This window comes from Amphiura filiformis, chromosome 11 (assembly GCF_039555335.1).
Source record: "Amphiura filiformis chromosome 11, Afil_fr2py, whole genome shotgun sequence".
Classification (NCBI taxonomy): Eukaryota; Metazoa; Echinodermata; class Ophiuroidea; order Amphilepidida; family Amphiuridae; genus Amphiura; species Amphiura filiformis.
This window is the reverse complement of record NC_092638.1, coordinates 47397195-47422579: the sequence shown is the minus strand read 5'-3', so window position 1 is coordinate 47422579 and position 25385 is coordinate 47397195. Positions and strand designations below refer to the sequence as shown.

The following is a 25385-nucleotide window of genomic DNA, read 5'->3' as shown; positions in this document are numbered from 1 at the left end:
TCATTTTATCGATGCTAGGCGGGTGTTGCTTTGGTATATGGACAACAATAGCATATTTCCACTGGTGTGGCACAATTCCCTCCTCAAAAGAACAATTCAACACACACAGGGCCACTCAGTTCATAAGCAAATTCCTTTATGATTTTTGGAATTCTATCCGGGCCACATGATTTTGAGGTTGTAACTCTCTTAAGCTCTCTATGCACATCCCATGGATAAAGAACGGGGCAGGTTTCACATCAGGCAAAAAGGTTGGAAGCTCAGAGTGAGCCAAAGGATTAACATGGGATGATACCCTCACAAACTTGGAATTGATGACATTAGCCATTGCCTTGTGGTTAGCCCTATCCACTCCTGGGATGTGCATGTCAAGATCAGAATTGCTGGAATTAAGCATACACTTGATATGTTGATACCATTTACGTGGTTCAGTCTGTTGCAAATTTCTCACTCTGTCCACATTATAATTCACTTAGCTTTCTCAATTTCTCCTTTCACCTCATTACGCAACTGGCGCCATTTTGAGGTTTCATGAGCTTCAAATGCTGCTTGACGTTTTGATATGAGTATACGTGGAGTGATCCACGGTTTATCAGTCTGATGGATTTTGAGTACTTTAGTAGGAAAGTAAAGTTCCATACTCTTGTTTAACACAGAATACAGAACGTCTGTTTCATTTTGAGTACCATTGCTTGCGTGGACCTCACTCCAACTCTGACCCTGAATCCATCTACCAAATGCTCTGATATTGTCATCAAGAAAAGGCCGGATAATTCTGGACTTAACTGTGCACTAAGAAACATGAGCTTTAAATCTTTGGATTTGTCTATCAAAATTGAATAAGTTCACGAACAATCCTACAGATGAAACTATTCAGTGTCATGACAATGTTATTTCCCTTTTCCTTCATGATTGTACACATGCGCAACAATTATGTAGGGTTTATATATCAATCGCTAGCGATGAGTGCTGGTGTTTGGACCAATGAAGTAGAATGTACTTCTTGCTGCAAGATATTACAATCCATCTCATTGGTTTCGTTCTTTGCTACCGATTGTTGTCATAACTGTAATCATCCGCTATCCACCCACATATTTTGGTCAAGTTAACACGGGTGTGCTGTGCATCATTTGAAGTCTGTGTCAATCAGGGTCTGGGAAAGGTATAAAGATAAACAAGAAACAAAATGGGTAACGCATGTTTTAGCGATGTCAAATCAGCATTTCCGCCCGACTACACCATCTACGTAAAAACCGGCGACAGAAAAGGAGCTGGGACAAGCTCAAGTGTATTCATTGCGCTGTACAACGCTGCTGGCACCAAATCACCAGAAATCAAACATGAGTGTCGCTGTTTGGATGATTTCAAAGCTGGAACTATGAAGAGTTTCCCCGTCGATAATTTGACTGACTTTGGAAATGTGGTGAAAATTGAGATTGGAATAGAAAAGGGTAATGAATGGTATGTGGAACGGATTGAAATAGAGAATGCTAAATCCAAGGAGAGGGATATCTTTCCTGTTCACAGATGGCTCAACGCTGACAAAAAGGTACGTCATTAACCACTTTGAGGGCCCTACAACTCTTAAAACCGGGTTTCTCAATTATAATAATTGCTCGCGGGCCATGGTTTGAGTGGCAATTATACCTTATTCTTAGTCAGTGGGAGTGGTCTAGTTCATAGACACATAATCTGATTGATAATCGCATGATTCCGGGTGTCGTCTATCAATCCGTAGACGACCCCACGTCATCATGAGTGTTGATAGCGCGTTTCACGCTCATAGACGTGCGCGTATGTATCGCGTTGTATGCGTAGACGCAGTGCGGAACACTCGCACGATCTAGCAGTACGCGCAACAAAAGATGTGAAGTTGTTAACAAGTTTTGTTCATTTTAGAAAAAGGGGAGTTTTTATGACGGTAACTAATTTTTTGCTTTAAAAAATAGTTTACAGTTATTAAAATAATATTTAACTGACTTCGTAGTGGATACGGCTGCGCCGGCATCCACTACTCAAAATATTGGACCTGCCTGTCGTCTATCACACGGTAGAGGATAGTCAAAATAAAAATTCATATCGTTTATTCTCTAATTTTGCCATGTTTACAGAGCTGCTCAAGGGCCAATTACCGTGTGTTCCGCAGGCCACCACTTGCGATTGACTGCTTTAAAATGTTCCCGCGTAAATATATACAAGTTGCCTGAAACAGGGATAATATGGCAGCGGAAGCATTAACATTTAGAGTGGGAGAGCAGATTTGAGGCCGATTTTACCGGGATAATTGTGCGTGATCCGCCCGAAAAATGTTAATTTTAGAATATATTAGCCCACAATTAGGATTAGATTTACTCCCCATTCCAGAAAAAATACAGCACTAATTTTTTGGGATTAAGAAATTATTATGAAGTTTTTCCAAATGAAACATAGCCCAATCCTAATCATTTATTTAGTCCTAACTGGAGAAAAAGTTCACTATTTTACTAATTTCTTGAAAAAGAGCCAAAAACATGCATTTTCGGTATGTTTTCTGACAATCGAGTCACACAAATCACAGACTTGGAACAAGTCTAAGCATTCAAAATATTGAGTATATGCCGAAATTTTGCTCTAATTTTCACCTTTTTATGTGTTACTTTAATAAATGGTTGGTTATAAGAATGAAACATGTCTTTTCCAAAAATTAGAATGCATAAACTGAGATTAGTGTTAGTACAAGTCTTTGGGCTTGATTGTCACAGCAACACAACGAAAAACAACCTAAAACGCATGTATTTGGCCCTTATTTCCAAAAACGTTATCGCTAGTTAGGACTAGCTAATAGATTAGGATTTAGCTATTTTTCATGTGGCAAAACAGGATAATTTGTTTTTTATTCAAAAAAATTAGTTCTGTATTTGTCTGTAATAGGGAGCTGTACTTGCTGGGCCAGTTTCCCATGTTGTTTATCGTGCTAATGGATAGACTTTTTAACTTTCTTTTTCAATGTTTATTTTTACATGTTGTGTTTTGCGGGATATTTAATCAATGCAGTGACCAGTACAGTGGCTAACAATGTATATTGCACACTAAAAAGGAAGAACAAAAACCTGAAATATTTATAAGCAAATGCAACACACGATGTGTACCGTAAATTTAGCCAAAAAAAAATAAAGCCAGTAATAAGAAATACATAATGCAGCAAAAATATCGGCATCATAAATGCAATCAATCAACAAACATTAAAACACAGTGAACCATATGCGAATATCCAAAACAAAATACAATAACAATTTACTACATGCAAATAATTTTTTGCAATAAAATTTAAATCGTCAAAACGACGCTGAGTTATTCATTGCACAGGAATTATAAAATTATATATCGAAAAAAAAAGTCGCCACGAAATTACAAACAATGATGCTTGTATATTAATGTCCATACGCCCAAAGCTAAAATAAAATATCTAATAGCAATGAAAGAATTAATTAAATAAGTTCCAACAAAACTACTACTGCTCTAATAAAAGATTATGGGCCTCATCTAAGAGCACAAAACGATAGCAACACCGCTGGGGTTCGAACCTGCAACACTTCGATTATTGGTCAGAACCCGAACCTCTATTGTACTGTATACGATACAAGTATATTTCCTTTTAGAAATGATGGCTATGCAAATTCTGCAGCTCTGACAAGCCCCTGCAAGTGAACCTTTCGTTGTGCAGTGACATTTCGGTGGCTCTGCATAAAAAGTTTTAAAGAATCTTCTACCACGGGAATGATTCTAATATCTAATAATTGTATGCTTATAAATATCTCTCCACTAATGTTTCCAACAGATGAAATTGAAGATATACGACTGCATGCTCCCACAGGATGACGAAGATGCTGATCAGCGTAAAGCTGAACTTGAGGAAAAGAAGAAACTCTACCAATTCAAGAGTCGCCATGGGATGATGCCAGATATCGAAGAGTGTCCACGTGATGAAGGGTTCACTCTTGGTTACGATGTAAGCAAAAACAGGTTAAATAGGACCTGATATCCAGCCTATATTAGTGAATGTTATTTGCTTACTAATTAGTACCTTTGATGGATTGAAGAAGTACGTATTGCTAGCTATGAATATAATTTTAATTTAAATCCTGACCTCGCCCATTTTTGAAAAATCGGCGATTTCCATAAAAAATATATTCTTATTTGTTTTCCATAAAATTAGTTTTCACTGATCACATTTTACCATCTTTTTCGAGCTAAACAATTGAAAATTGCTTTTTCATTCCATCGCCTATAATAATCGTCAATGCATGAACTAGCTGGGACGTATAAATGAGTCGTATCACTAGAAACTATAGTGATATACACAACGATTGGACATCAATGACATGTCAGCCATCCCTCGATAGGTGAAAATAAAACAGGCACCCCCGGGTTTATTATAAAACATCAAATTTTACTATAATTAAAGCACTTCAGCTTAGTCTTACACCACAATCATGCAAAAAGGAGAAATTCGAGAAAAATTGAGGGCGTCGCTTTGGAGCAAATCTTCTTGTCTCACATTATGAGTTTATAATACTACCCTCAGTAAATTTAGTGTCTAATTTTGATTTTTTCTCAAAAAATAACAACACGCTGGTAACAAAAATTACGTATATTATTGGGGCAAGGAATCCACTTACTACGCCGGAATTTTAGTGTCCCAAGACAAACGGTTCGCTATTTATGATAAGAAATAGGGTACCGCTAGGATGTACCTCATTTCCAATCATATATACTGAACCTGCTTGTCTTGAGTCAATGAAATTTCAGTGTAGTAATTTGATTCCTTGCCCCAATAATATACATAACTTTTTACCAGTGTGTTATTATTTTTTGAGAAAAATGCAAAAATAGTGACAAATTTACCACAGGGTGTAGTACCCCTTTAAAGCGTGTTTTATTAAAAACAGTTTACTGTTGTTTTGACTTTTAAAGGCAAAAATATGAACATGACGGATAAGTTTTGATATTACCAATTAGAGCGGTTACCACACCATAGCTGAACCATGGGGCTTCGGCAGTACATTGTGGTACACCACTGTCATACGTTTGGGATATTTGCGCTTTCATGGGTCACACTTTTGTTTTGTTTTCGTGAATTTAATGTAGAAAAGATCCAAAACAGTAATAAGCCCTATTGACTTGGGTCTTATGAGGAGTTTTATCCCTGGTGGGGATTTATTTTTAAATTATTATATTCTGTACTTTATTCTCTTTCATTTGACACCAGTTGGGTGGTCATACCTTCTTGACATTTTATGATATATTCTTTAATGTTCTCTCTTTCAATTGACATTTCATTTCATTTCATTTAACCTAAATCTTGTTTCCAGCATGATATTGTGAAAACGAAATGGACCTTTTTATTGGAGAGAAAACTCGTTGGTTTTGCTTCCTCAAAATGGAAGAGTTTGGAGGACGTGCGGAATGTTTACACCGACACATTTCCAGAACCCATTGTAAGTATAGTGTCTTTATTCCATGTCGTTTTTAATATTTCGTATTGCATGACACAATAGTTCCTTTCATGTTTATTTCGTATAATGCTCAGGCGTCAACATAAAAAGAGCTATCTCAAGGACCACTGAACCAATACTAACAAGAATTTGTCTTTAAAAAAGACAAGTTCACGGATCAGGTGTAGAGTACATGTACTTTGAGCTACTTTGGTCTAACATTTAATATTCATATCTAACCTACTCTGCACTTATTCGACAATAAATAAGTGATAACCTGGGTCTTGACTCTAGAAAATAATATTTTTTTTATACCGCATTTTGCATTTAGTTTTTTAAGCCCTGGCCTCGGGAGCCACCTAGAGGATCTCATTTTGCATTTAGGTTTTTATTGCGTTGCAAAGTAGCAACACTTTCTTTATATTGGCCTAATTTGTGCCTGGAAAAGCCTATCCCCTCTTACAACCTATCGACAGGTCCGACTTCTATAATGAGGTGTCACCGGGTTTGCAAGAGATAGTAATACCAAATCTAAACACCATGAAATTCACCACATCACGACCAAGCTCATATTGGGCGCCCCATTCCTTTTTTAAAGGAATTTTTATGTCAGGGTCATGGTCCTGCTTTTACACATGGGTTATTACAAGAGTCAATAAACATTCAATTAACTATAGATAATGGACTTAGTTTTGTGCAATGTAGTTATATTAAACTTTTTCTGAAGTAAATTGCCTGCTGCATAGTTTTCTAATTACAGATGATATATTTACTTTGTGATTAGGCCTGCTAGTTTTGATTAACCAATCAGTTATGTGTATTGTCAGCATGTGATGGCTATAAGCCAATTGTAAACATGTTTATAAAAAAAGGCTTAAAAATTCCTCCACCTAACAGACTCTGCCGGGTTTAATATCTTTTTAAGGGCTTAATAGTAACTTGTCATGTGTGGAAGATTAGATAAAGGCATACAAACTAGGGTATGAGATATTAGGAATTATTTCCTAGTCTCTTAACCACACAGGGTTAATGGGCTATAAGCTATTCAAGACACATGATATGTAAGGGATAAACTGTGCATATGAGATGTGGGTGCAAGTGGCATCATTTCACTGCCGTGAAAAAATGCCTGCTTGTACTTATTCTAACCCTAGAACTACTGAGACATATCTTGTAACACGGACTACGAATGTTGTTGCAACCCCCTAATTTAAACGTCATACACCGTTATATTTGGTACCAATCCCATGTATAGCTATGGGTCTTTTCTATAAAGTGATATCAAAATAAATACAAATATTCCCCACATAACATCGTTATGCCATCATAATGTGAGGGCACCCATGCAAACTTTGGAAATTCTGGCTATGTACAAAAGTATAGGCAAAGTCGATTTTCGGCTAAAAATTCTACGAAAGTGCGATTTTCATCAAATTTCCTCCTAAAATATAAAAGGAAATGACTATTTCAACCTCACTAACAAATAAAAAGTCAGTAAAAAAGCTCTTGGAATAATTTTATAAGAGCGAAATGAAAAAATGCACCCCCTCTATGGTCATTTTTGATGGTCAGCCATACCCCCGGGTAAGGTGCTGGTAAAATGGATGGATCTACGATTAGCTTATAGGTCGTTTTGCGTAAAAGCGTGCGTTTTCATCGTAGTTTTAGGGTTAATGCATTTTTTCATGCTGTTTCCAAATTTGGTCATGAAAATGTACCGTTCTGAAATTTTTTGAGTTCTTTTAAAATTTGGTACTTCCCGTCTGCAGTCGACACCCGTGTGGAGAGGATGAAGTTGAAATTTGATGACAGTCATATTGTGCACAGGTGTTGGCCCTGATCATTTGTTCGCATATCCGCCATTTTGGATTTTTGCCTTTTTATGCATTTTGAAACCAAAGACCAATTTTTTCTTCATTTTTTAAAGTCCCCAATTAATCTGTATGCAATTACCTATCATGTGAGACATGTTAATGGCTTGGCTTCGATTTAGTTTTCTTCTTCTGACAATTTTCACTTTACGGCCGCCATCTTGGATTTTGAGCTGAATTTTCATAAAGTTTTTCCGGATTTTTAAGCCGAAGGCGAATTTTTTCTTCAAATTTTGAAGTCGCTAAGTAATCCTTGTACAATTATCTTTCATATAGTACATGCAAATTGGTTGGCTTCGACTTAGTTATCTTTTTTTGGACTTTTTTTGAACAAGTGATCGAGCGGTCTATGTACATCAACCCCTGTGTGTGATAAACGGAATAGATTTCTTTTATTTAGATACAAAACCTCATGTACTATATGTTTAGACGTAGGTTTAAATATTCATAACACTGATAATGGGAATTAGTTTGTGGTAAATGTTATTATTCATTCACTTCATTGGTTACAACATACGACCTTCAGACCTGTGCTATCGGTCGCTCTAGGTGAATGTCGAAACCCTTAAGGTGGCTATGGAGGCATTATAAAAGTGCTCTAAACATGTTTAAACAGATTAATTGAGTAGAGCAAAGCACACTGATCAATATGCCTTTTATTTGGAGTCAATCGGACATACGGTTTTCAAAATATATCAATTTATATTTTCTTTGTATCTTATTGTTTTTATCAATAATCAATAAAGTAAATGAGCTCAAATGACTGGAGAAGCTCATTAACATATAATTTTTGCCAATATTTTGCTAAAAATCCATGCATAAATGTTCAGGGTACTTTTATTTTGTATACTTTTGCCCTGAAACTTGGTAAAAGTGTTTCTAATATGTTCTAATGTATTATATAGTGAAGCCGCCCCCTAATTTGCATATTTGCATAATTAATTAGCATTTATGCAAATTAGCTCATAAATTATGCAAATATGTACATTTCCTAATTTCTAGAAAATGCATCCAATACCACCTTAATACCCTTATCATTCACATCAAATTGTGTAGTTAAAGATAATTAGCAGTATCTCAATGTGCACTAGGATATTGTGGTCAATCAGTGATATTTTGAACTTTGCAAACGGGTAATTAAGTGGTTGGACAAGCAGTAGCTCTCTCCCAACATAGACCCTAGAAATTACAGGTATATGCTCCCAATTCTTGAAACAATGCGGAGCACGCACAAATTTGCACAAATACTACTCTGGTTATACTCACGTTAAATATGGGCCTGTTAGGGGGTTTAAATAACTATTTATATAAAAATTATACAAACAATTTGACTGTCACTGCTTGGAGGGGCGCACAATCGATCACAATCGGCGTTGAATTTGTCGATTTGGTGCCCACCCTAGACGGCACCCTCTCTTGTCCCTCTAGCTACGCCACTGGGATCTATGAAAAATGTGCTCACTTCGTGAGAAAAATAAGGTATCCAACCAAAGTAAAGCCCCGCATAATTCAGGTCCCTTGGCTATCCACTACTGTTAATCTGAAGCTTAAGAATTTATCAAAACAGGCTGAATTAGCATTGACGTTCTTTTGATGCTCTTCAGGGAATCAAAAGCTGGAGAGAAGATCGTTCATTTGGAGCACAAAGATTGGCAGGTGTTAATCCGACGACGCTCCGACTTTGCACAAAGATACCCGAAACGTAAGAGTAATGCTGATGGTATAAGATATAATATAATCAATTCCAGAACAAGGCCAAATATAGAAAGTGAGACCTTGATGTGATGTGCCATGAGTAATTTAATTTGTCATTTATCTTTGTTTACAATTTAAAGTATTTATGGATGTGGATTTCCTGAGAATGTAAAATTGATATGATAACATATTTGAAATCCTAGGCTTGGGAATTTCCAGATTACATCATTATAAGGTGGGATTTTTAGTGTTTATATAAGAAAATGTACATGATTTTTGGCGGAGATATTATGGCAGTGCTGTTGTGGGCTAGTTAATGCGCTTACAGCCCACATGCCTTTAAAGAAAGTAAATTTCGAACCAGACATAATAAGACACAGTAATAACGGAGAAGATCCAGAATACGTCAAAGTGCGTACTTCTTCCAAGAAACGAATATATTCCTTTGATGAAACAACGTAGCTGTGAATGTAAGTGGAAACATGGGGACTGCATGGACACAGTTCTGGTTTCCATTAGTAATTGTGTGTGAAATGTGAAAAGAGGACCATTTAGGAGTTTGTAATCGGTGCGAAGATTTTATATATGTATTTATGCTATATTTAAATCATACTTCAATTTTTATTAAAGATTCACATTGTTAACTTAGTCAAACAGTGTGTTTTGTCGTGCATTCTGATGTGAATTTGGGTAAAAGGTGCTTTGGCCTTCGAGTCATTAACGACTCGTAACAGTGATCACCAAAAGTACTGGATCATGATACACTTGTACACACTGCTGACTTTGTGGATTTCTTAGTACTTCCTTACTACCAATATTATTTTGAATTTGAAATTTTAATAATAGTTTTCCTGTGACTGACGAGATGTTGCAAGATATTTTGGGAGGAATGGCAATCAACAAGGCGATTGAAAAGAAGAAACTGTACATGATAGATTATGGAATCCTCAAAGATCTGCCGTGCACAGAATCGAATAAGGTAAGTAGACGGTAGACGATACATGGGCTTTTCCAATTGAAATTCATATACCTCTATCGTTCATACATGGAGTGTAGGAATTAGAGAATAAAGGTATTGTTTTAGCCGCTGTCGTGCATCTATCGTCTCATATAACACGGGCGACATGATTATTTTTGGCGTAAAACAACTCGGTTTCGCCTCGTTGTCTTAAACACTTCAATTCAAATAAAAATATCATACAAATTTTAATCAAATTAAATTCTACATTTTGCAAGGAATTACCTCGGGCTTAAAATCGATCAGTCCCGTTGTTGCTGTGCGCCTCCGATTGGTCCAAATAGCGAGTACGCGTATCGCGTCGACGCACACGCGCTGTCCCGTGTGATATCGTGTCATATCACACGGGTAAAGCTGGGTAAGAACCAATAAGATTGCAGGAACGTTCTCAAGTGTTTAAGAATTTCAAATAGGGTTAGCTGAATAGCTGATACCATTTGAAATCTACGCTGCCAGTGTGTGCAATTAAAGTCATATCTTCCACAGGGGGTGAATGGAATTTCTCTGGAATAGCCCGATATTGAACTTATTGGATAAAAAATGTTTGTTTGGGCTATGTATGGATACTGATACCAAATACAAATCGAATTATTGATATTTTGATTTACTAAAATTGCTAATAATATTCTATGGATAATTTTAACTCAGGTAATGCCATCACCCATGGCGCTTTTCTTCGTAAACGAAGATAAGAATTTGGTACCTGTTGCTATTCAACTGTTGCAGGAACAAGCGTCTGCCAATCCGGTAAGAACAACTGCATTATTTTGGATATAATATTTTGATATAGTTTAAATTCATTAAATAGCTATATAGCAAATATTGGAATGCACTTAAAACCAAATTCGAGCATTCTAAATGCAACTGGTCCAGTTTGAAGATGATTGATTCCCTAGCAGTCAAGTTAGCTCGATAAGGCGTTCGACTATGGTGCGAGAGGTTGCGAGTTCGAACCCTGGTGGTGCCTAGTATGCTCTCGTGGACAAATTGAGTTAGCTTGAAATTCCCTTGGACAAGGAACTCACTGCTAATTTGTCTCGTTGTAACCCGTACGAAACTCGGGGAACTGATCCTGGTTGCGATGGTTATTTGTGGAATGTCTAGGGTGTGCGCTCTTGAAGCAGCAAAGCCCCTGAATTGTTGTTTAATGGTTTATGGAATGATGTGGGGCCATAGTGGTCAGCGACAACCTGTACAGTGTGCTGCGGCTTGTGGATCAACGTCTCAGGCGTTGTGCCTGTGCGTAGCGCACTATAAATCACTGCGCTTTTTTTTTTTTATCAGAGTCAATAATATGCCTGTCCTGATTGACTGATCGAATCATGAAAAAAATCGAAACCTCAGACATTGATCACGCTGCGATACGCATAATTCTTTTTGCGTGATACCTAGGCCATTCCTGCAAAACGGGATGCAGAAAGGGTAATATAACGTACGCCTGCTTCTAAATTTTTTAGGGGAGACTACAAAGCCACGTCTATATCTAGTAAAACCCATTATCGCAACATCTGTTTCTCATATCATCAGTTTTGTCCATGTGACTGGTTTCCATTCCAGATTTACTTTCCTACAGATCCCGAGTACACGTGGCTAGCAGCAAAGATGTGGTTCAACGTTGCAGACGCCGGATGGCATCAATCTGCGGCTCACTTGGGATACACGCATCTGCTGATGGGGAGTGCTTGTATCGCCACTCATCGTTGTTTGTCGCCTTCTCATCCAATATTTAGACTACTGGCTCCGCATTTCCTGTATCTGATAGCCGTTAACACGTAAGATAAAAATCAACTTTCATGATGCCAGATGGCTCTCTGAGTAGGTGAATATCGAGTACATTTCTTAAAATAAGTAATGTGCAAAAGGCTATCGGGTCAATAATGATTAATTTAGGAGGACCCGATAGCCTTTTGCACATTACTTATTTTAAGAAATTTACTCGATATTCACCAACCCAAATTTATATACAGCAAACAAAAGCGCAGTAAACTATAGCGCGCTTCGCACAGGCTTGCTTAACACACAAGTTTCGGCACACTTTTTAGGAATTTCTACTGTGACCAAAAACACACGTTAAAACCTGACTGACTGACTGACTGACTGACTGACTGACTGACTAACTAACTAACTAACTAACTAACTAACTAACTAACTAACTAACTAACTAACTAACTAACTAACTAACTAACTAACTAACTAACTAAGTAAATAAATAAATAAATAAATAAATAAATAAATAAATAAATAAATAAATAAATAAATAAATAAATAAATAAATAAATAAATAAATAAATAAATAAATTAAAATTAGATATGTTTGGATGGGGGGGGTGCTTTGCAATATTCATGAGCCCGGGTGGGGGAATCAAATCGGCATCACAGGCACAATGCGTTACGTAATCTATTGTTTATCCTTCGCTATCCATGATTTATCCTTGCAAATTAGCATCGAACCTCCAGCCAATGTTCCTTGCCAGTGCTAGCCACGAAAGAAGGTCACAACTGTAGCCACTTCCTCAATGGTCGCCATTTCAGTGATTGACAGAGATGTAATGCAAATGTGGCGCTGGCCATCTGGTGACGTGCGCATTTATAAAAGCGCATTTATATATATAATCGAAGTCGACTGTTAAAACCATTTAGTAACAAATGGATATTTGCAGCTGGCAGCTAAGAAGCGTTGGAGGGAATTTAAAGTTATTTCACAAAAACAAACAAAGAGCGACTGCGCCGGGACTCGAACCCGTATCACCAAACACCAATACACGGGAGTCTAACGCCATACCGATATTGAGCTTACTTGACTGCTTATAATATAAGCCCTCATTAACCTTTATATTTCTTCAGGCCCTGCCCTTTATCAAGGCAGGGCCTGATTGCATTGTAGGATTTTGTTTTTTCTTTGGTATTTTATGTATTCTTTACTCCTTCCCTTTACTCTATTTACTCTGAATATGCCTAGAGTAAAAACAAATTCTCCTGGTTAGGCGATCCGAGCTACCGTGGACGCCCATGCGGCGGGCTGCTTGAGTTGACAATATTCACATTGAAATATTTGCACATTGAAAACGGAGAACATTCACTCAGTTATGTGAGGTAATACCAGTATCGATTATAACCAGCGATGTCGCTAGAAAGTTGCCTTAGTAATGTCAATTGGTTGCGATTTTGGTCGCTAGGGTTTGCTAGATGCTTCTGATGAATATAGAAGTATACCGTAAAACCTCGTCTACAAGCATATATAGTGCCTCTGATGAAAGCTAAATTAATCCACGCGCCATTATGGAGTTTGAGCAAATATATTACAGATCCACGTATATACAAACTAGTATTATTGTAAAACCAATCTATTGTATTGGCATACTTACGCTTCTTTCGTATTAATTTAGCTTTCATCAGAAACATTATATGCTTGTAGACGAGGTTTTACGGTATTGTAACAGAGTGCTTGCGGATTTAATAATTGGATTCCTCCTAATGACTTGCGTTAATTGTAAGACCAACACCGTACGCGCAGCTTTTCCACTCATTTTATGTGTAACGTAAATTGACCTACCACCTTACTCCAGTGTAAGATCGACCGTCGAATATGGAGGCCAGAATACAGATTTGGCCAAGATCTAATCATTATTGATTGTCTGTAAGATCACCATTCAAATCGATTCTCTAAACTTTAAACAGAAAAGCGGTGAGTATATTGCTGGACGAAGGTGGATGGGTAGACAGAAGTATGCTTATTGGGCATGTCGGAATGCTAGAGATAATACGCCGGGTCTGGTCAACATGGCGCCTTGATGTACAAGGTAATCTTCCTAAAGACTTAGAGGACAGAGGAGTTGCTGACCCGGCAGTACTACCTAATTATCACTACCGGGATGATGCGATACTTCTTTGGGTTGCCATCAAGAAATACGTGTCAGCAGTTGTTGTAGGGCATTATGGTGAGTTTTAATTTGAATATTAACATATAAAGTAAGACAGTATGCTTCCCAATATGGAATGGTAGCATACATGTTCTGACGAGTGTGGACAGTCAACGAGCTAAATGCCTACTCAACTTGCTCAAACGGTAGGTTCAGAATGACTCGAGTTTAGAAGCTTTTAGAATTGTTCAACTCAGACACAGGCGGAATGTTACATCGTAATGTATTTTCTACCAAAACATGTGCTGTCTGACATTTTACACAGCAAGGCTTTGCTGTAAGAAGTACACGGTCTTTAGGGAGGGAGTGAACGTCTGATATTGTACTCCCTACCTCACCGCTGTTCGCGCACGGCAACCAGGTGATGGCGCGCTCACAAAGTTGTAGATATTTCCCGCGCAATTTGAATGCAGAAATTGGCCAATTTCAGTCACTTGCTTTCGTGCGGTATTTTTCGCGTATGTTTAACGGTAAAATTCATCATGTTTAGCGATGAAATTTCTTTAGATGCTGGTATAAAACATTGTTCTGCATCTATTCATCAAAATTTGATCATTGGTTATCTTTTATTTCGCAGCTTTCTGATAGTAGGCCTATTTACAAGACTATTTAATCATGTTAACTATACACACGCTTATATTTTGTGAAAGAAAAAAATATGTCGATTTTTTTGGCCAAAATCAAAGATATTTTCAGACAATGCAACATTCAACCCAGGTCATCAACTTTACCTCTTAGAGGTATCCTAAATAGTGTTCATTAGCGAGCATTCTGAAGTTGCTTCCGAAATCGCCAAAATGAGGCGTAAATCGCGGTATGCCCCTAGCTATTTATACCCCGCGGCTATTACGCGTTGGCCTAGCACAGTATACACGGACCGTGCCTTTCTGTTCCAATTAGTTTTATTTATATGTTTGTTTATTTTTGCATATTTATTTATTTATTTGTTTGTTTGTTTGTTTGTTTGTTTGTTTATTTATTTATTTATTTATTTATTTATTTATTCCTATTCGAAGTTTTTCTCTTTCGTTCTCTCTTGTCTTTCTATATCTTTCTTTCTTTCTGTCTAGTATCTACCTTTTGTTGTGCCTTTTTTTTCTTTCTTTCTTAACTTTAGTTACCGTTACTGGGCATGACTGATCAAATTTAATACAATAATAAAAATTTATATAGCACTTTAATATTATTATTAAGTTAGTTTGGTTTTTTAAAGTTTTGTTGTTGTGTGTTGAATTTCTTCCCCTTTTCTGTTCCTTTCCTGAACATAGCTTTACATTGGGCTATTCCAGAAAATAGATGCAGCTGCAGACCCCCTATAGAGGAGTTCGGATTTCCGGACTTTTTGTCCAGTCGTGACTGTTGGATATCCCTGCAGACTTTTAAAGTGCCCAAAGGCAAAAAAAAAAAAATCCGGCAGAATAATAGTTCAAAATCAGAAATCCTCCATAATTTGAGAGCTCATTTTTAACATTTCCGTGATTTTTCCTTAATTTGATTGGATTTCCAAGCTTTTTTCAGTAACATTGGCAACTGGAATTCCAGTCATTTTCAGAAAGCAGAATTGGAAATCCGGACATTTCTTTGATTAAAATTTACTCCTCTATAGGGGTGTGCACCTATTTTTGAATAGCCCATTTAACTGAGAGGCCTAAACATAAACATGTTTGGCACTGTCTGAAACACTTTCAGCGGCTACAAAAACGTTAAAAGGAAAAAGCTCGCTGTTTCGAAATTTCTCAGGAAGTGTTTTATTTTTACGTTTTAGAGTCAGGATTAAAGGCTATTAATGGTGATATTTGCCTCAAAGCACAACTATTTAAAGAGGTTGTCTCTTAAACGTTTAGCAAAATTGCTGTGTTATGCATTTCCCCATTTTTTCTTACTAAAAGTAAAAGAGTATAACAATATATAAAGCCTATTAAAAAAAGCCAGCGCATAGGCCCTAGCTACTCACTATTGTTTTCATGGGTTTGAGAGACAAACCTAGACTGTTATAGTTTCTCATCTTGTTCAAAAGATTCAATTCACTAAACATACATGTATTTAGGCCTACTATTATTCTTGGTGGTGTCAGAAAGAAATGTTTTTCCGGAGACATAAATTTTTATACTCTACTTTAGGCCTTTGATCGAATCTAGTGCTGCAGCAATCATTGCCGGGCAATTTAGGCCTAGGCCTAGCAGGCGCGTATACAAAACTATACGCTCTGGCCCTTTGCATAGCAGAATTCGCCTTCATTTGGGGTTTAAAATAGTCGGGGTTAGCACGCAAATGTCCTAGTAAAATCGGAACAAAATATGCTTGTCTGAGTTGTCTCCCTTTAAACATGTTAAACTGTAGGCCTAATGCTTCCGCTGCCCCCTATTTGTAAACCAAAACTTGATTGCACATGCCTTCCTCACCATACCCACTGTGAGTTTGGGCCTCCAAATCGGGCCCAGGGCCCCAAAAAGGTAAATCCGACCCCGTTAGGCATCAGTGCTAAATGTGTTAAATATAGGCCTATAGCAGCCATCACGCAAAGGGGACCGGACGTCCCCAGATAAGTTCGAAACTTTTGCTGCAAAATGAAGGCCAGACTAAAACCATTTGGGGGACAATTTTGACACTATTACCAGACTTATTTACTTATCGCCTTTCACCCCTTCCCGGGGTATATTACCAGACTATTACGGTGTAAAAGTTTGTAGAAAAAAGTTGTGAAAATTGAAGCCATTCGAGGACCATTCTCATTATTAAGCAAAAAGATATCGTGCTCAACAAAAGGTTTACGGGTGTCCAAAACAGTAGCCAAAACGGCCACCTTAGTTTGTAACATAACATGGGGGGGCTACGCAGGAGTATGACAGATGGGGGTCGATATGGCCCCTCAGAAGCTGATGTTTTGAAAATTAGGCAAGCCATTATTTTGGTGCATCATTTTTATAGGCCTACGTATAGGCCTAGTTGCTCAAACAAAAACGTGAACACGTGTACCCAAATGAGAAGCCAAAACGGCATCTTTCTCTTCTCATTTGCTCCCTTTTTGCCCTTTCCTCTCTCCCTCTCTCTTTGTTTGTGATGATGAGGGTCCAATAATTATATACATTAACCTCACAACTGGTTTATCACTCAGACTTGTCATTGTATGAAATGCGTTGATGATGATGATGTTTAATGTTGTTATGATGGTACCTTTAAAAAATAGTTGTTGTTTCCTCTACAATTTGGAATCCCTGTGGTAGGCATAAATGTCGGGGGTAAATGAATTTATACAACCAAGGCAGGGTAGCTTCAATATTTACCATCTTCACAAACTTGAAAAATTTGATCAATGTTGTTAATATTCAAGAACTTGAACTGCAGAGTATATCTTTCCTGCAAATAATTATTGTAACGATTTTCAAAGTTTGACCATTTTGTTTTCATTTCGCGAATTACCCCATTTAGGCCTATAGGCATAATGGCATAATAATATGCATTATTTTATTGGGCGGTTGCATGCGATGTACATGTATAGGCCTACGGTAATGCCTTGCATGGGCCTAAGATAACTTGCATAGGCCTAATCTTTTCATTACATGTATACAAATATTTTATAATTTCAAAAAAAAACGCTAAAAGAATCATTAGGCGACCGGGAAAAAAAGAAGGTTGCGTACCTGTATACCGATTTGTGTTTTGGGGAATGAGCCATGTTTTGCAAACATTAACTGATTTCGACTGAAAATCGCGAGTGAACAATTAATTGCACATTTTTTACAGCTTGTTGCTATTTTAAAGGAGTTTTATGTCATTGCACAAAAACAAAAAACAAACACGTTAATACAAACGTCCCCCCGTATCAAGAGAGCAGGGGTTTTCCGTCCCAGCTTAGGCCTAATGTAATAGGCTTATGATAAACACCGATTCCTGCAGGACGAAAATAATTTTTTTTTTGGTTTTTCCATTTCACTTTTGTATTAAAAATACAGAAGATACTGTCATTTTCGTGCAAACATTGCCCGAAAGAAATGTTTAAAATGTTTTTCTTTAAAGTTGATGAAAGTGAGATTGGAAATCATATAGGCCCTAGGCCTAGTATCAAAGTCATTTTTTCACATTGATATATAGCCCTATAATTTGCAACTAATTTGACAATAACATTTGGAATTTAATGAGAGTAGGCTTAGGTCTGTTTTCTAATAAATCCTGACACACAGCAGTAATTCGATCGCCCGGTGCATCATTAGGCCCTAAAAGGCTAAAACAATGTTATTAAAACCATAGTCATAAAACTTTATAGAACCAAGGCCTAATTGTGGTGTACCGGGGGTATTGAATATAATGAAAGGAAATTTAAACAAATCAAATCAAATCAACCTTTCTAATTTCTTTTTCGCCTTTTTTTTCTTTGGAAAAGAAATTTACAGAGAAACTTGCAAGAAAGAAACTTTTGAAGACATAGGCCTAATAGATAAATAGAATAAAAGAGAAGGCCATCGGAGGGCAAAATTAGAGGACAAGAAGAAAACAATTAGGGCCTCAATCGAAGAAAACGTGATTTTGTCTCTAAACAATGCACGAATAGGTCATCCAAATAAATAAATAAATAAATAAACAAACAAACAAACAAACAAACAAACAAACAAACAAACAAACAAACAAACAAATGCAAACTTTAGGATGCATGTAATATTTCTTCTTGCCGGATCTTCTTGTATGTTGCACCACTATCCCCTGGCTTCGCATCGTTTATATCAAACAGGTTGAATTCACGTTTTACACCCGGGTTTTAAACCAACCATAACTTTAACAAATTTTAGGATACCAGGATAAATGTCCCAAAATATGAAACTACTATGTCTATAATTTTTGAGAATCAATATAGTTTTGTCCAGAAAATACGAGCGGCTTTGACATTTTTGAAACAATAACGGCCCGAATATATAATAATTGGCGCTATTTACGTGTAACGCTATGCAAAATGCAGCATGTGCGTGCTAGCGCGTTACTAAGAAACGACTGCCAGCCTGGCAAGCGCGTCTAACCTCGCTGCCGCTATTTCGCGAAATGAACACCGGTGACCTACAAAGGACAATCTACTTTGGGGCTTTCTTTCCCAGAATCTCACAATGCAATTATTATTTTTCATGCAGCGTGTCTAGTGTGTTGGCACCACCCTCTACTAGTTTATAAACGAATTGGATCACAATATAGCAACATTCATTACTCTGAGTGGGTTCAATTTGTCTTTATTGTATTCATCTTTTTTATTCCCCTACCAGACAGACAGGAAAAGTTAGAAAAAGACTATGAGCTTCAAGACTGGGCGGACACTTTGACAGCTGCACATACAGGATGTGGAATCAAGGTATGTTGTACCATACTTGGTGATTTTACTGCCTAGTACCACTCTGTCTAGAGTGGAGTCAAAACCCATGTACCACTCCCATGTCCCACTCCAGACATAACGAGTCACATGGGAGATTACTTGTCCAACCCTCTAGTATATACTTCAAAAAGTGAACAGACCCACCCAAAGAGATGACCTGCTCAAGGATTATTAAATCAGGATGTGACACTTCGTAATTTGCATGTGTCCAATTCATATGTTAATAGCATATTGTTAATAAAATGATGGTCTGACCTGGCCAGAGGGCGTTGATATAATAGACGTTTGATCAAGGGACAGAGTAGTTGCCGTTTGTATCGGCTACCGAACGAAACATAATTATTAGGCACATTCCGACCAGACTAGCTTTGCCAGGCAGAGTAGGCCATGACGCGTAGGCCTATGTGCCGAGCGTACATTTTAAAGTATTTGCATAACTCTTTTGCATGAAACTGTAATTGTCATCTAAAACAAACAAACAAAAACAATATTATTTGAAATTTTAATTTAAAAAAAATTACCCTATTTTACTACGGTAAATTAAGATGGCGGTAAATTACCATGTAAATTAACCGGTAATTTACCGACTCACAACACTTACATGAATACAAGTTTTAGTATTATTTAATAATATTATTTCCTCTATCGTTTGATGTACAATGGTATTGAGGTTGGGGGGGGGGGGGCAAAATAGTTTTGTACTTAATATGAGGGTGGGGTCATAACAGTTTTAGGTCCATTAACTTGTGAGACCGGGGTCAACAAAGTTTTGGGTTCACGAAGAGGGATAGGGGGTTAAAAATTTGTAACACGAAAAAATATATTGTCCCCCACCAAAGTATTTCTGAACACTCCCTAAACTTAGTTGATTTTCAGCAAATGTTATTTTTCAGTGAGTTTTGCTTTTATTCTGTGTTAAATTATGGCAAACGGAAACAATCAAAATATGATGTAGCAAGGAAACAAATACTATAATCGCTCCTGGGTGTCACCCATGCATACTTTTGGCATACCGGTAGGGGCCTATTGCCAATCACAAAGTTTGAAATTGTAATTGTTTAATGTAGGCTACTCCCTAACAGAATACGTTTATAGGCACGCTGGCGAAGTGACGTATTTAAATCGGATTAACTACCATAACAATAGATGAATACAATTTTGACTATATCGCCCGCACTCACGTTCATGCAGTAGGACCTACCGATGCATTGAACCATAGATGTCAAAGAAATGCTAATCACTCATGCACCTGTAAGATTAGTCTCTTTGAAAAGAACGGTATTGTATTCAATCTATTATATGATTGAAGACAGGTACAGACGGCTTGACGTGAGCCTATGATTTTTTTCTGGGGTCTTGTGGTGTACGCTGGTTATCATCGATGTTGAAGTGCCTATAATAGTTCAATGTAAGAAAATGAGCCAATAGACGTGATGAATAAAGATCGGATTTTTGGATTATTAGTGGCGGTATACAATTAAATGTCAAAATTACGGTGCTTTTCTACTTTTCAACAATAATTCATACTGGCAGGCTACACCAATAAGTGTATTAGTGCAGATTGATATTTTTCGGGATACTTTTCCACAGGGAGGAAGCACATGGCAAAAACTATTGCCGCGGGTGCCATTTTGGAAGGTCGCGTGATTTTTTGACTTCAAATACTCACTGTATTTCATATCTTATGCTTGTCGTATATTTCCTTTGTATTATCGATAGTTAGTCTCAATTTCGACATTACTATATCAACAAGACATTCCATTATCAAATTAAAAGACTTTCTTGCAGAAACAAATCACTGTGGCCTGATGGGATCATAGTAGTTGACCCACTTCCGCCCGGTCTAACCTTGCTTGGGGGCGCTTTTTACTATCTTCAACAGGTTCGATTCGCTAAACTTACGACACCTTTATGTGGTGACCTCAATCACATGGGCTGAGTAAGAGTTGATGTGAATTATTCATAACCGATCGATACCTTGCCTCACTTTGTTGAGAGCAAGCCAACAAAATTTCCATAGGTTTGCGTGGCTAAATAAAAGCCGTGAATTTAGTGTCACCCCCCTGCCTGCTCCAGACATAACACATGACATGGTAGACTACTTGTACCATCCTCATAAACAGGTGTGCCCAGAGAGTGGTCCTTGTTTTCAATTAAAATTTTCCAGACAACTTTATGTAACCTCACAACAAGGGTTCCATGTGAGTGTATACTTTGAGGACACAACCACGACCTCAGCATGTTTGTAAACATAGATTGTCAACATACAGCATTTAGTGTAACAAATAACATGTGTTGGCCAGACAGTGGTCTCTTTTGCCATGTATCACTCTGGGCTGGTACAAGTAACTTATTCCACTCGTGGCCTGAAGGCCACGAGTGGAATAACTATTACTTGTCCGTCCGCATTTTGTTGGTTCAATGCGGGTCATAGGGGAACATTACATAGTGATGTTTGGACGCAAATATTGAGGAGTGTATGAGCAATATCTGTGGTATGAGTCAATAAAGATAAATGGCAAACGTGATAAAGACAAAATCGGACATAGGAATAAAAAAAAATATCGCGCGGATGGAGTTGTCGAATTCAGATATCATGGTACGGAACAATACACTTACAGTTGACACCAAGGATAGTAATTATTTACATTGTTGTATGAAATTTGGATATTATGACTCGAGATCAAAAGAAGCTTTCAATACATTTCCAAAATTTTAAAGAAAACCATCATGCATCTTTACTTGAATATTTTGACCTGGAACATATATGTTCAAAACCCCTAATCATATTAAAAGTTTTCCTTTTGGTTGGCGGCGCACTGTAAAATAATCTCAATTTTCACGAGTCGAACTAGAAAAGCTTTCTAATACATCATTTTTACTAAAACCGTTATTTTGTCGATTTACCCTGCGAAAAGTACTTCAGTACTTATCCTTTAATAAATTTACAAGATACCAAATGTCCAAATGTGTTCTTGTGGAATCATTTATAAAAATCATTCAATCCATGGCGTTTCCACTCCGGGGGGGGGGCACTCAACTTTGGAAGTGACGGTATGTGTCTGTCAATAGGCCCCCTCTTTTGAAGTCGACTATACCCGATGACCCCCTTTTTTTAAAAGTCATACCCGATGACCCCCTTTTTTTAGTTGCGGCTACCTAATGACCCCCTTTTTTTGGTTGTGGCTACCCATTGACCCCCTTGTTTTCTAGATTTTCTAGAAGAGCATCATCAAAATGCAACAAAATAATGCCGAAACTTTCAAATTTTGCTCCATTTTTTCAAAATTATGCCGAAACTTTCAAAATTTTGCTCCATTTTTTCCAAATTTTCTACCCGATGACCCTTTTTTTTTTATCTTATACTCAATGACCCCCTTTTTTCAAAATATTATACCCAATGACCCCCTTTTTTATTTTGTTTGTACCCAATGACCCCCTTTTTTTAAATAACGCTTTGTTACCGATAGGCCCCTACTTCGCGACACCGGTAGGCACATACCCGTCACTTCTAAAGTTGAGTGCCCCCCCCCCCGGTTTCCACTTTTTGTCTAAAAAGCATTCCTTGACGAAACTTAAAGTATGAACCTCTTTTTTTTCTAATGTAGGGCGTTCCTGGGGATGGAACATTCGACACTTGTGAACAGTTAATCGACACAGTGACGTCGCTGATATTCATTTGTAGCGTACAACACGCTGCTGTTAATTTTGCACAATATGACTTCTATGGCTTTCCGCCACAATCCCCGGCTTATTTGCGTGGTGAACCCCTGAAGGATAAGGTAAGCGTTGACTAATTGACGACTACTGTGGGGTACTATTTGGATGGGTGCCACCATTTAGGGGTGTATGTTCCGTCCCATTCAGTAAAAGAAAGAGTATTGTGAATATGTCATTGGTGACCACGTCATATTTAATTTATTCGTGCACACTTAAATATTCCACATCTCAATAGAACAAAAAGAAAGTTAAATGTTGCAATTTGTGTTACGAGTCACAAGAACATTACATTATCACTTTTTATGATGAAAAGGTATTTGAGCATGAGATATGTGTTTTTGTATTGCATCAATTCACGCATATTTCGGCATCTATGTTTCAATGACATCCATTTCTTTTGACATTTGGTTGTCATGTGTGTCACAATATTATATTTGCTTTTAAAATGTAATTCAGCAGTGTTTCGGTAGATAATAAGTAAAGACCTGAGCGCAAGAAGATCGTAAGTCCAGTTGACCCCTCAACATGTATACACTTAAGGTATGTATAGTTTCTTAGGGTTTTATTATGTTTAATACATGTTCCAGGATGAAAACATCTAAAGGTTGTGAAAGATTTGTTTTGGCCCCTGAACATGTATAAAACATTACCAAACTATACGAAAACTTTACGCAACTTTAGTGTATACATGTTGAGGGGCCAAGTGGACTTACGGTCTTCTTGCGCTCAGTTCTTCAAGTGTCATGTAAGCTATATAACAAGACTCGCAACTATAAAACAGCACACAGTGTCATCGCCCCAATATCTTCATGGCAGAAATCGCCATGAATGTAGGTTGAATCCACAGCCACGCATGGCCATTTTGTTCCGACCTGTTTAATAGTTTTGAGACGCATAATGGGCCGAGGGACATCCGACTAAGGCTATTGACAATATCCTGGTGACTGACCTCTGTAGATGTCAGTGAGCAATGTATACGTCATGACGTCATCTGCTTTTAGACTGCCTCCACCAGTTGCCTACGCTGCGCTATAGTACCATGTATCTTCCGTGACCCGAGTGTTTACGAATGACGGCACCTGTCATTTTGTTCGGCACACATAAAATCAGAATTTTTGTCAGTTTTTGAGTTCAAAACGCACGGTTCTTTCCCAATACGCAAGCTAACGACTATCATATTCTTTCAACACATATATTCAACTGTAAGCCTTGAAATTCTTCGGAATAAAAAAATTACGGCAGATATTCATCATTTTCTGCCCCGTTATCCAAAGATTTATCGTCTGAATATCAAATCGTGCATAGCACATACACGTGTATCGATCCCGGGTATTGATTTTAGTTTTTCTGCTGTACAATGTAATTATTTACCAGGCGATGTCGTTGTACAGCAGCGTTAATGAAAAGCACTTAACATTATGTCTACTTACATTGATGTTGTCTGTTTCATAAAGACGCCGTTGAAGGAGTCGGATATAATCGATATGCTTGCTAACAAAGACAGGATCAAGATCATGATGGTGATGACCAGACTGCTCAGTAAGAGAGGTACAAATGGACTCGCAGACTATGAAGTGGAGTATCAATTCGATCCGATTGGCACAAAAGCCCTTAAGGCGTAAGTATTATGGCTGGAATAGATCTCATCGCAGTGGTTAGATAGTGTATCAAGACGCGGCACATTAGCTTGCCATGCCGCGGTAAAGGAGTCTCAAGTAGCCCAATTTTTAAGCTTTCAAAAAAGCGCCCAATACTGGATATTTGGGCGGATTGATCCGAATTTAGAACGCAAATCACCCAATTGGACGGAAAAGCACTTAAAAGTTTTGAATAGCGGCAAGTGATCGCCAAGTGATTATCTTACGACTGTTATTTTTTTTAAAGTTAAATTCATATTTTGTAAATTTATTAAGTTTAATAGTATTATTATTGTGTTAGGCAAATTAATTTTAAACTGTGTTTTTTTTCTTCCCGCAGATTTCGAGAAGACCTGAAAGAAATTGGCGCTACGATTGAATCACGCAATGCTACACGCTATACCCCATATACGTACCTTCATCCAAGCGAAGTACCCAATGCTATCAGTATCTGATGTAGACTATGCCATAGTCGATTTTTGATAAATAAAAATATGTTATTAATTATGATGAACGCATTCAGTTGAACTCGAAATTTTACTGATATTTATTACATCAAAATACTAGTATAAAGTGGTTATGGTTATTGTGACAGTAAAAGTAAAGTATACGTAGGCTTATATTATTGAATGCAACATATCATAATGGCATAACTATAATGGCACTTCAATACTGAACAATTCTAATTTTAGAATCT

At 37.4% G+C, this 25385-nt stretch overlaps 1 protein-coding gene across 1 annotated transcript; it reads left to right on the top strand.

Moving 5' to 3' along the window:
* Positions 1 to 1186: 1186 nt before the first annotated feature.
* LOC140163732 (allene oxide synthase-lipoxygenase protein-like) lies at positions 1187 to 25198 on the top strand. The gene is made up of 12 exons (XM_072187048.1): positions 1187 to 1549; positions 3818 to 3988; positions 5352 to 5477; positions 8950 to 9047; positions 9887 to 10019; positions 10707 to 10805; positions 11616 to 11830; positions 13737 to 13996; positions 19225 to 19310; positions 22940 to 23113; positions 24506 to 24669; positions 25029 to 25198. The coding sequence occupies exons 1-12, from the start codon at positions 1187 to 1189 to the stop codon at positions 25141 to 25143; spliced, it is 2004 nt and encodes a 667-aa protein (XP_072043149.1). The 3' UTR covers positions 25144 to 25198.
* The last annotated feature ends 187 nt before the right edge of the window (positions 25199 to 25385 follow it).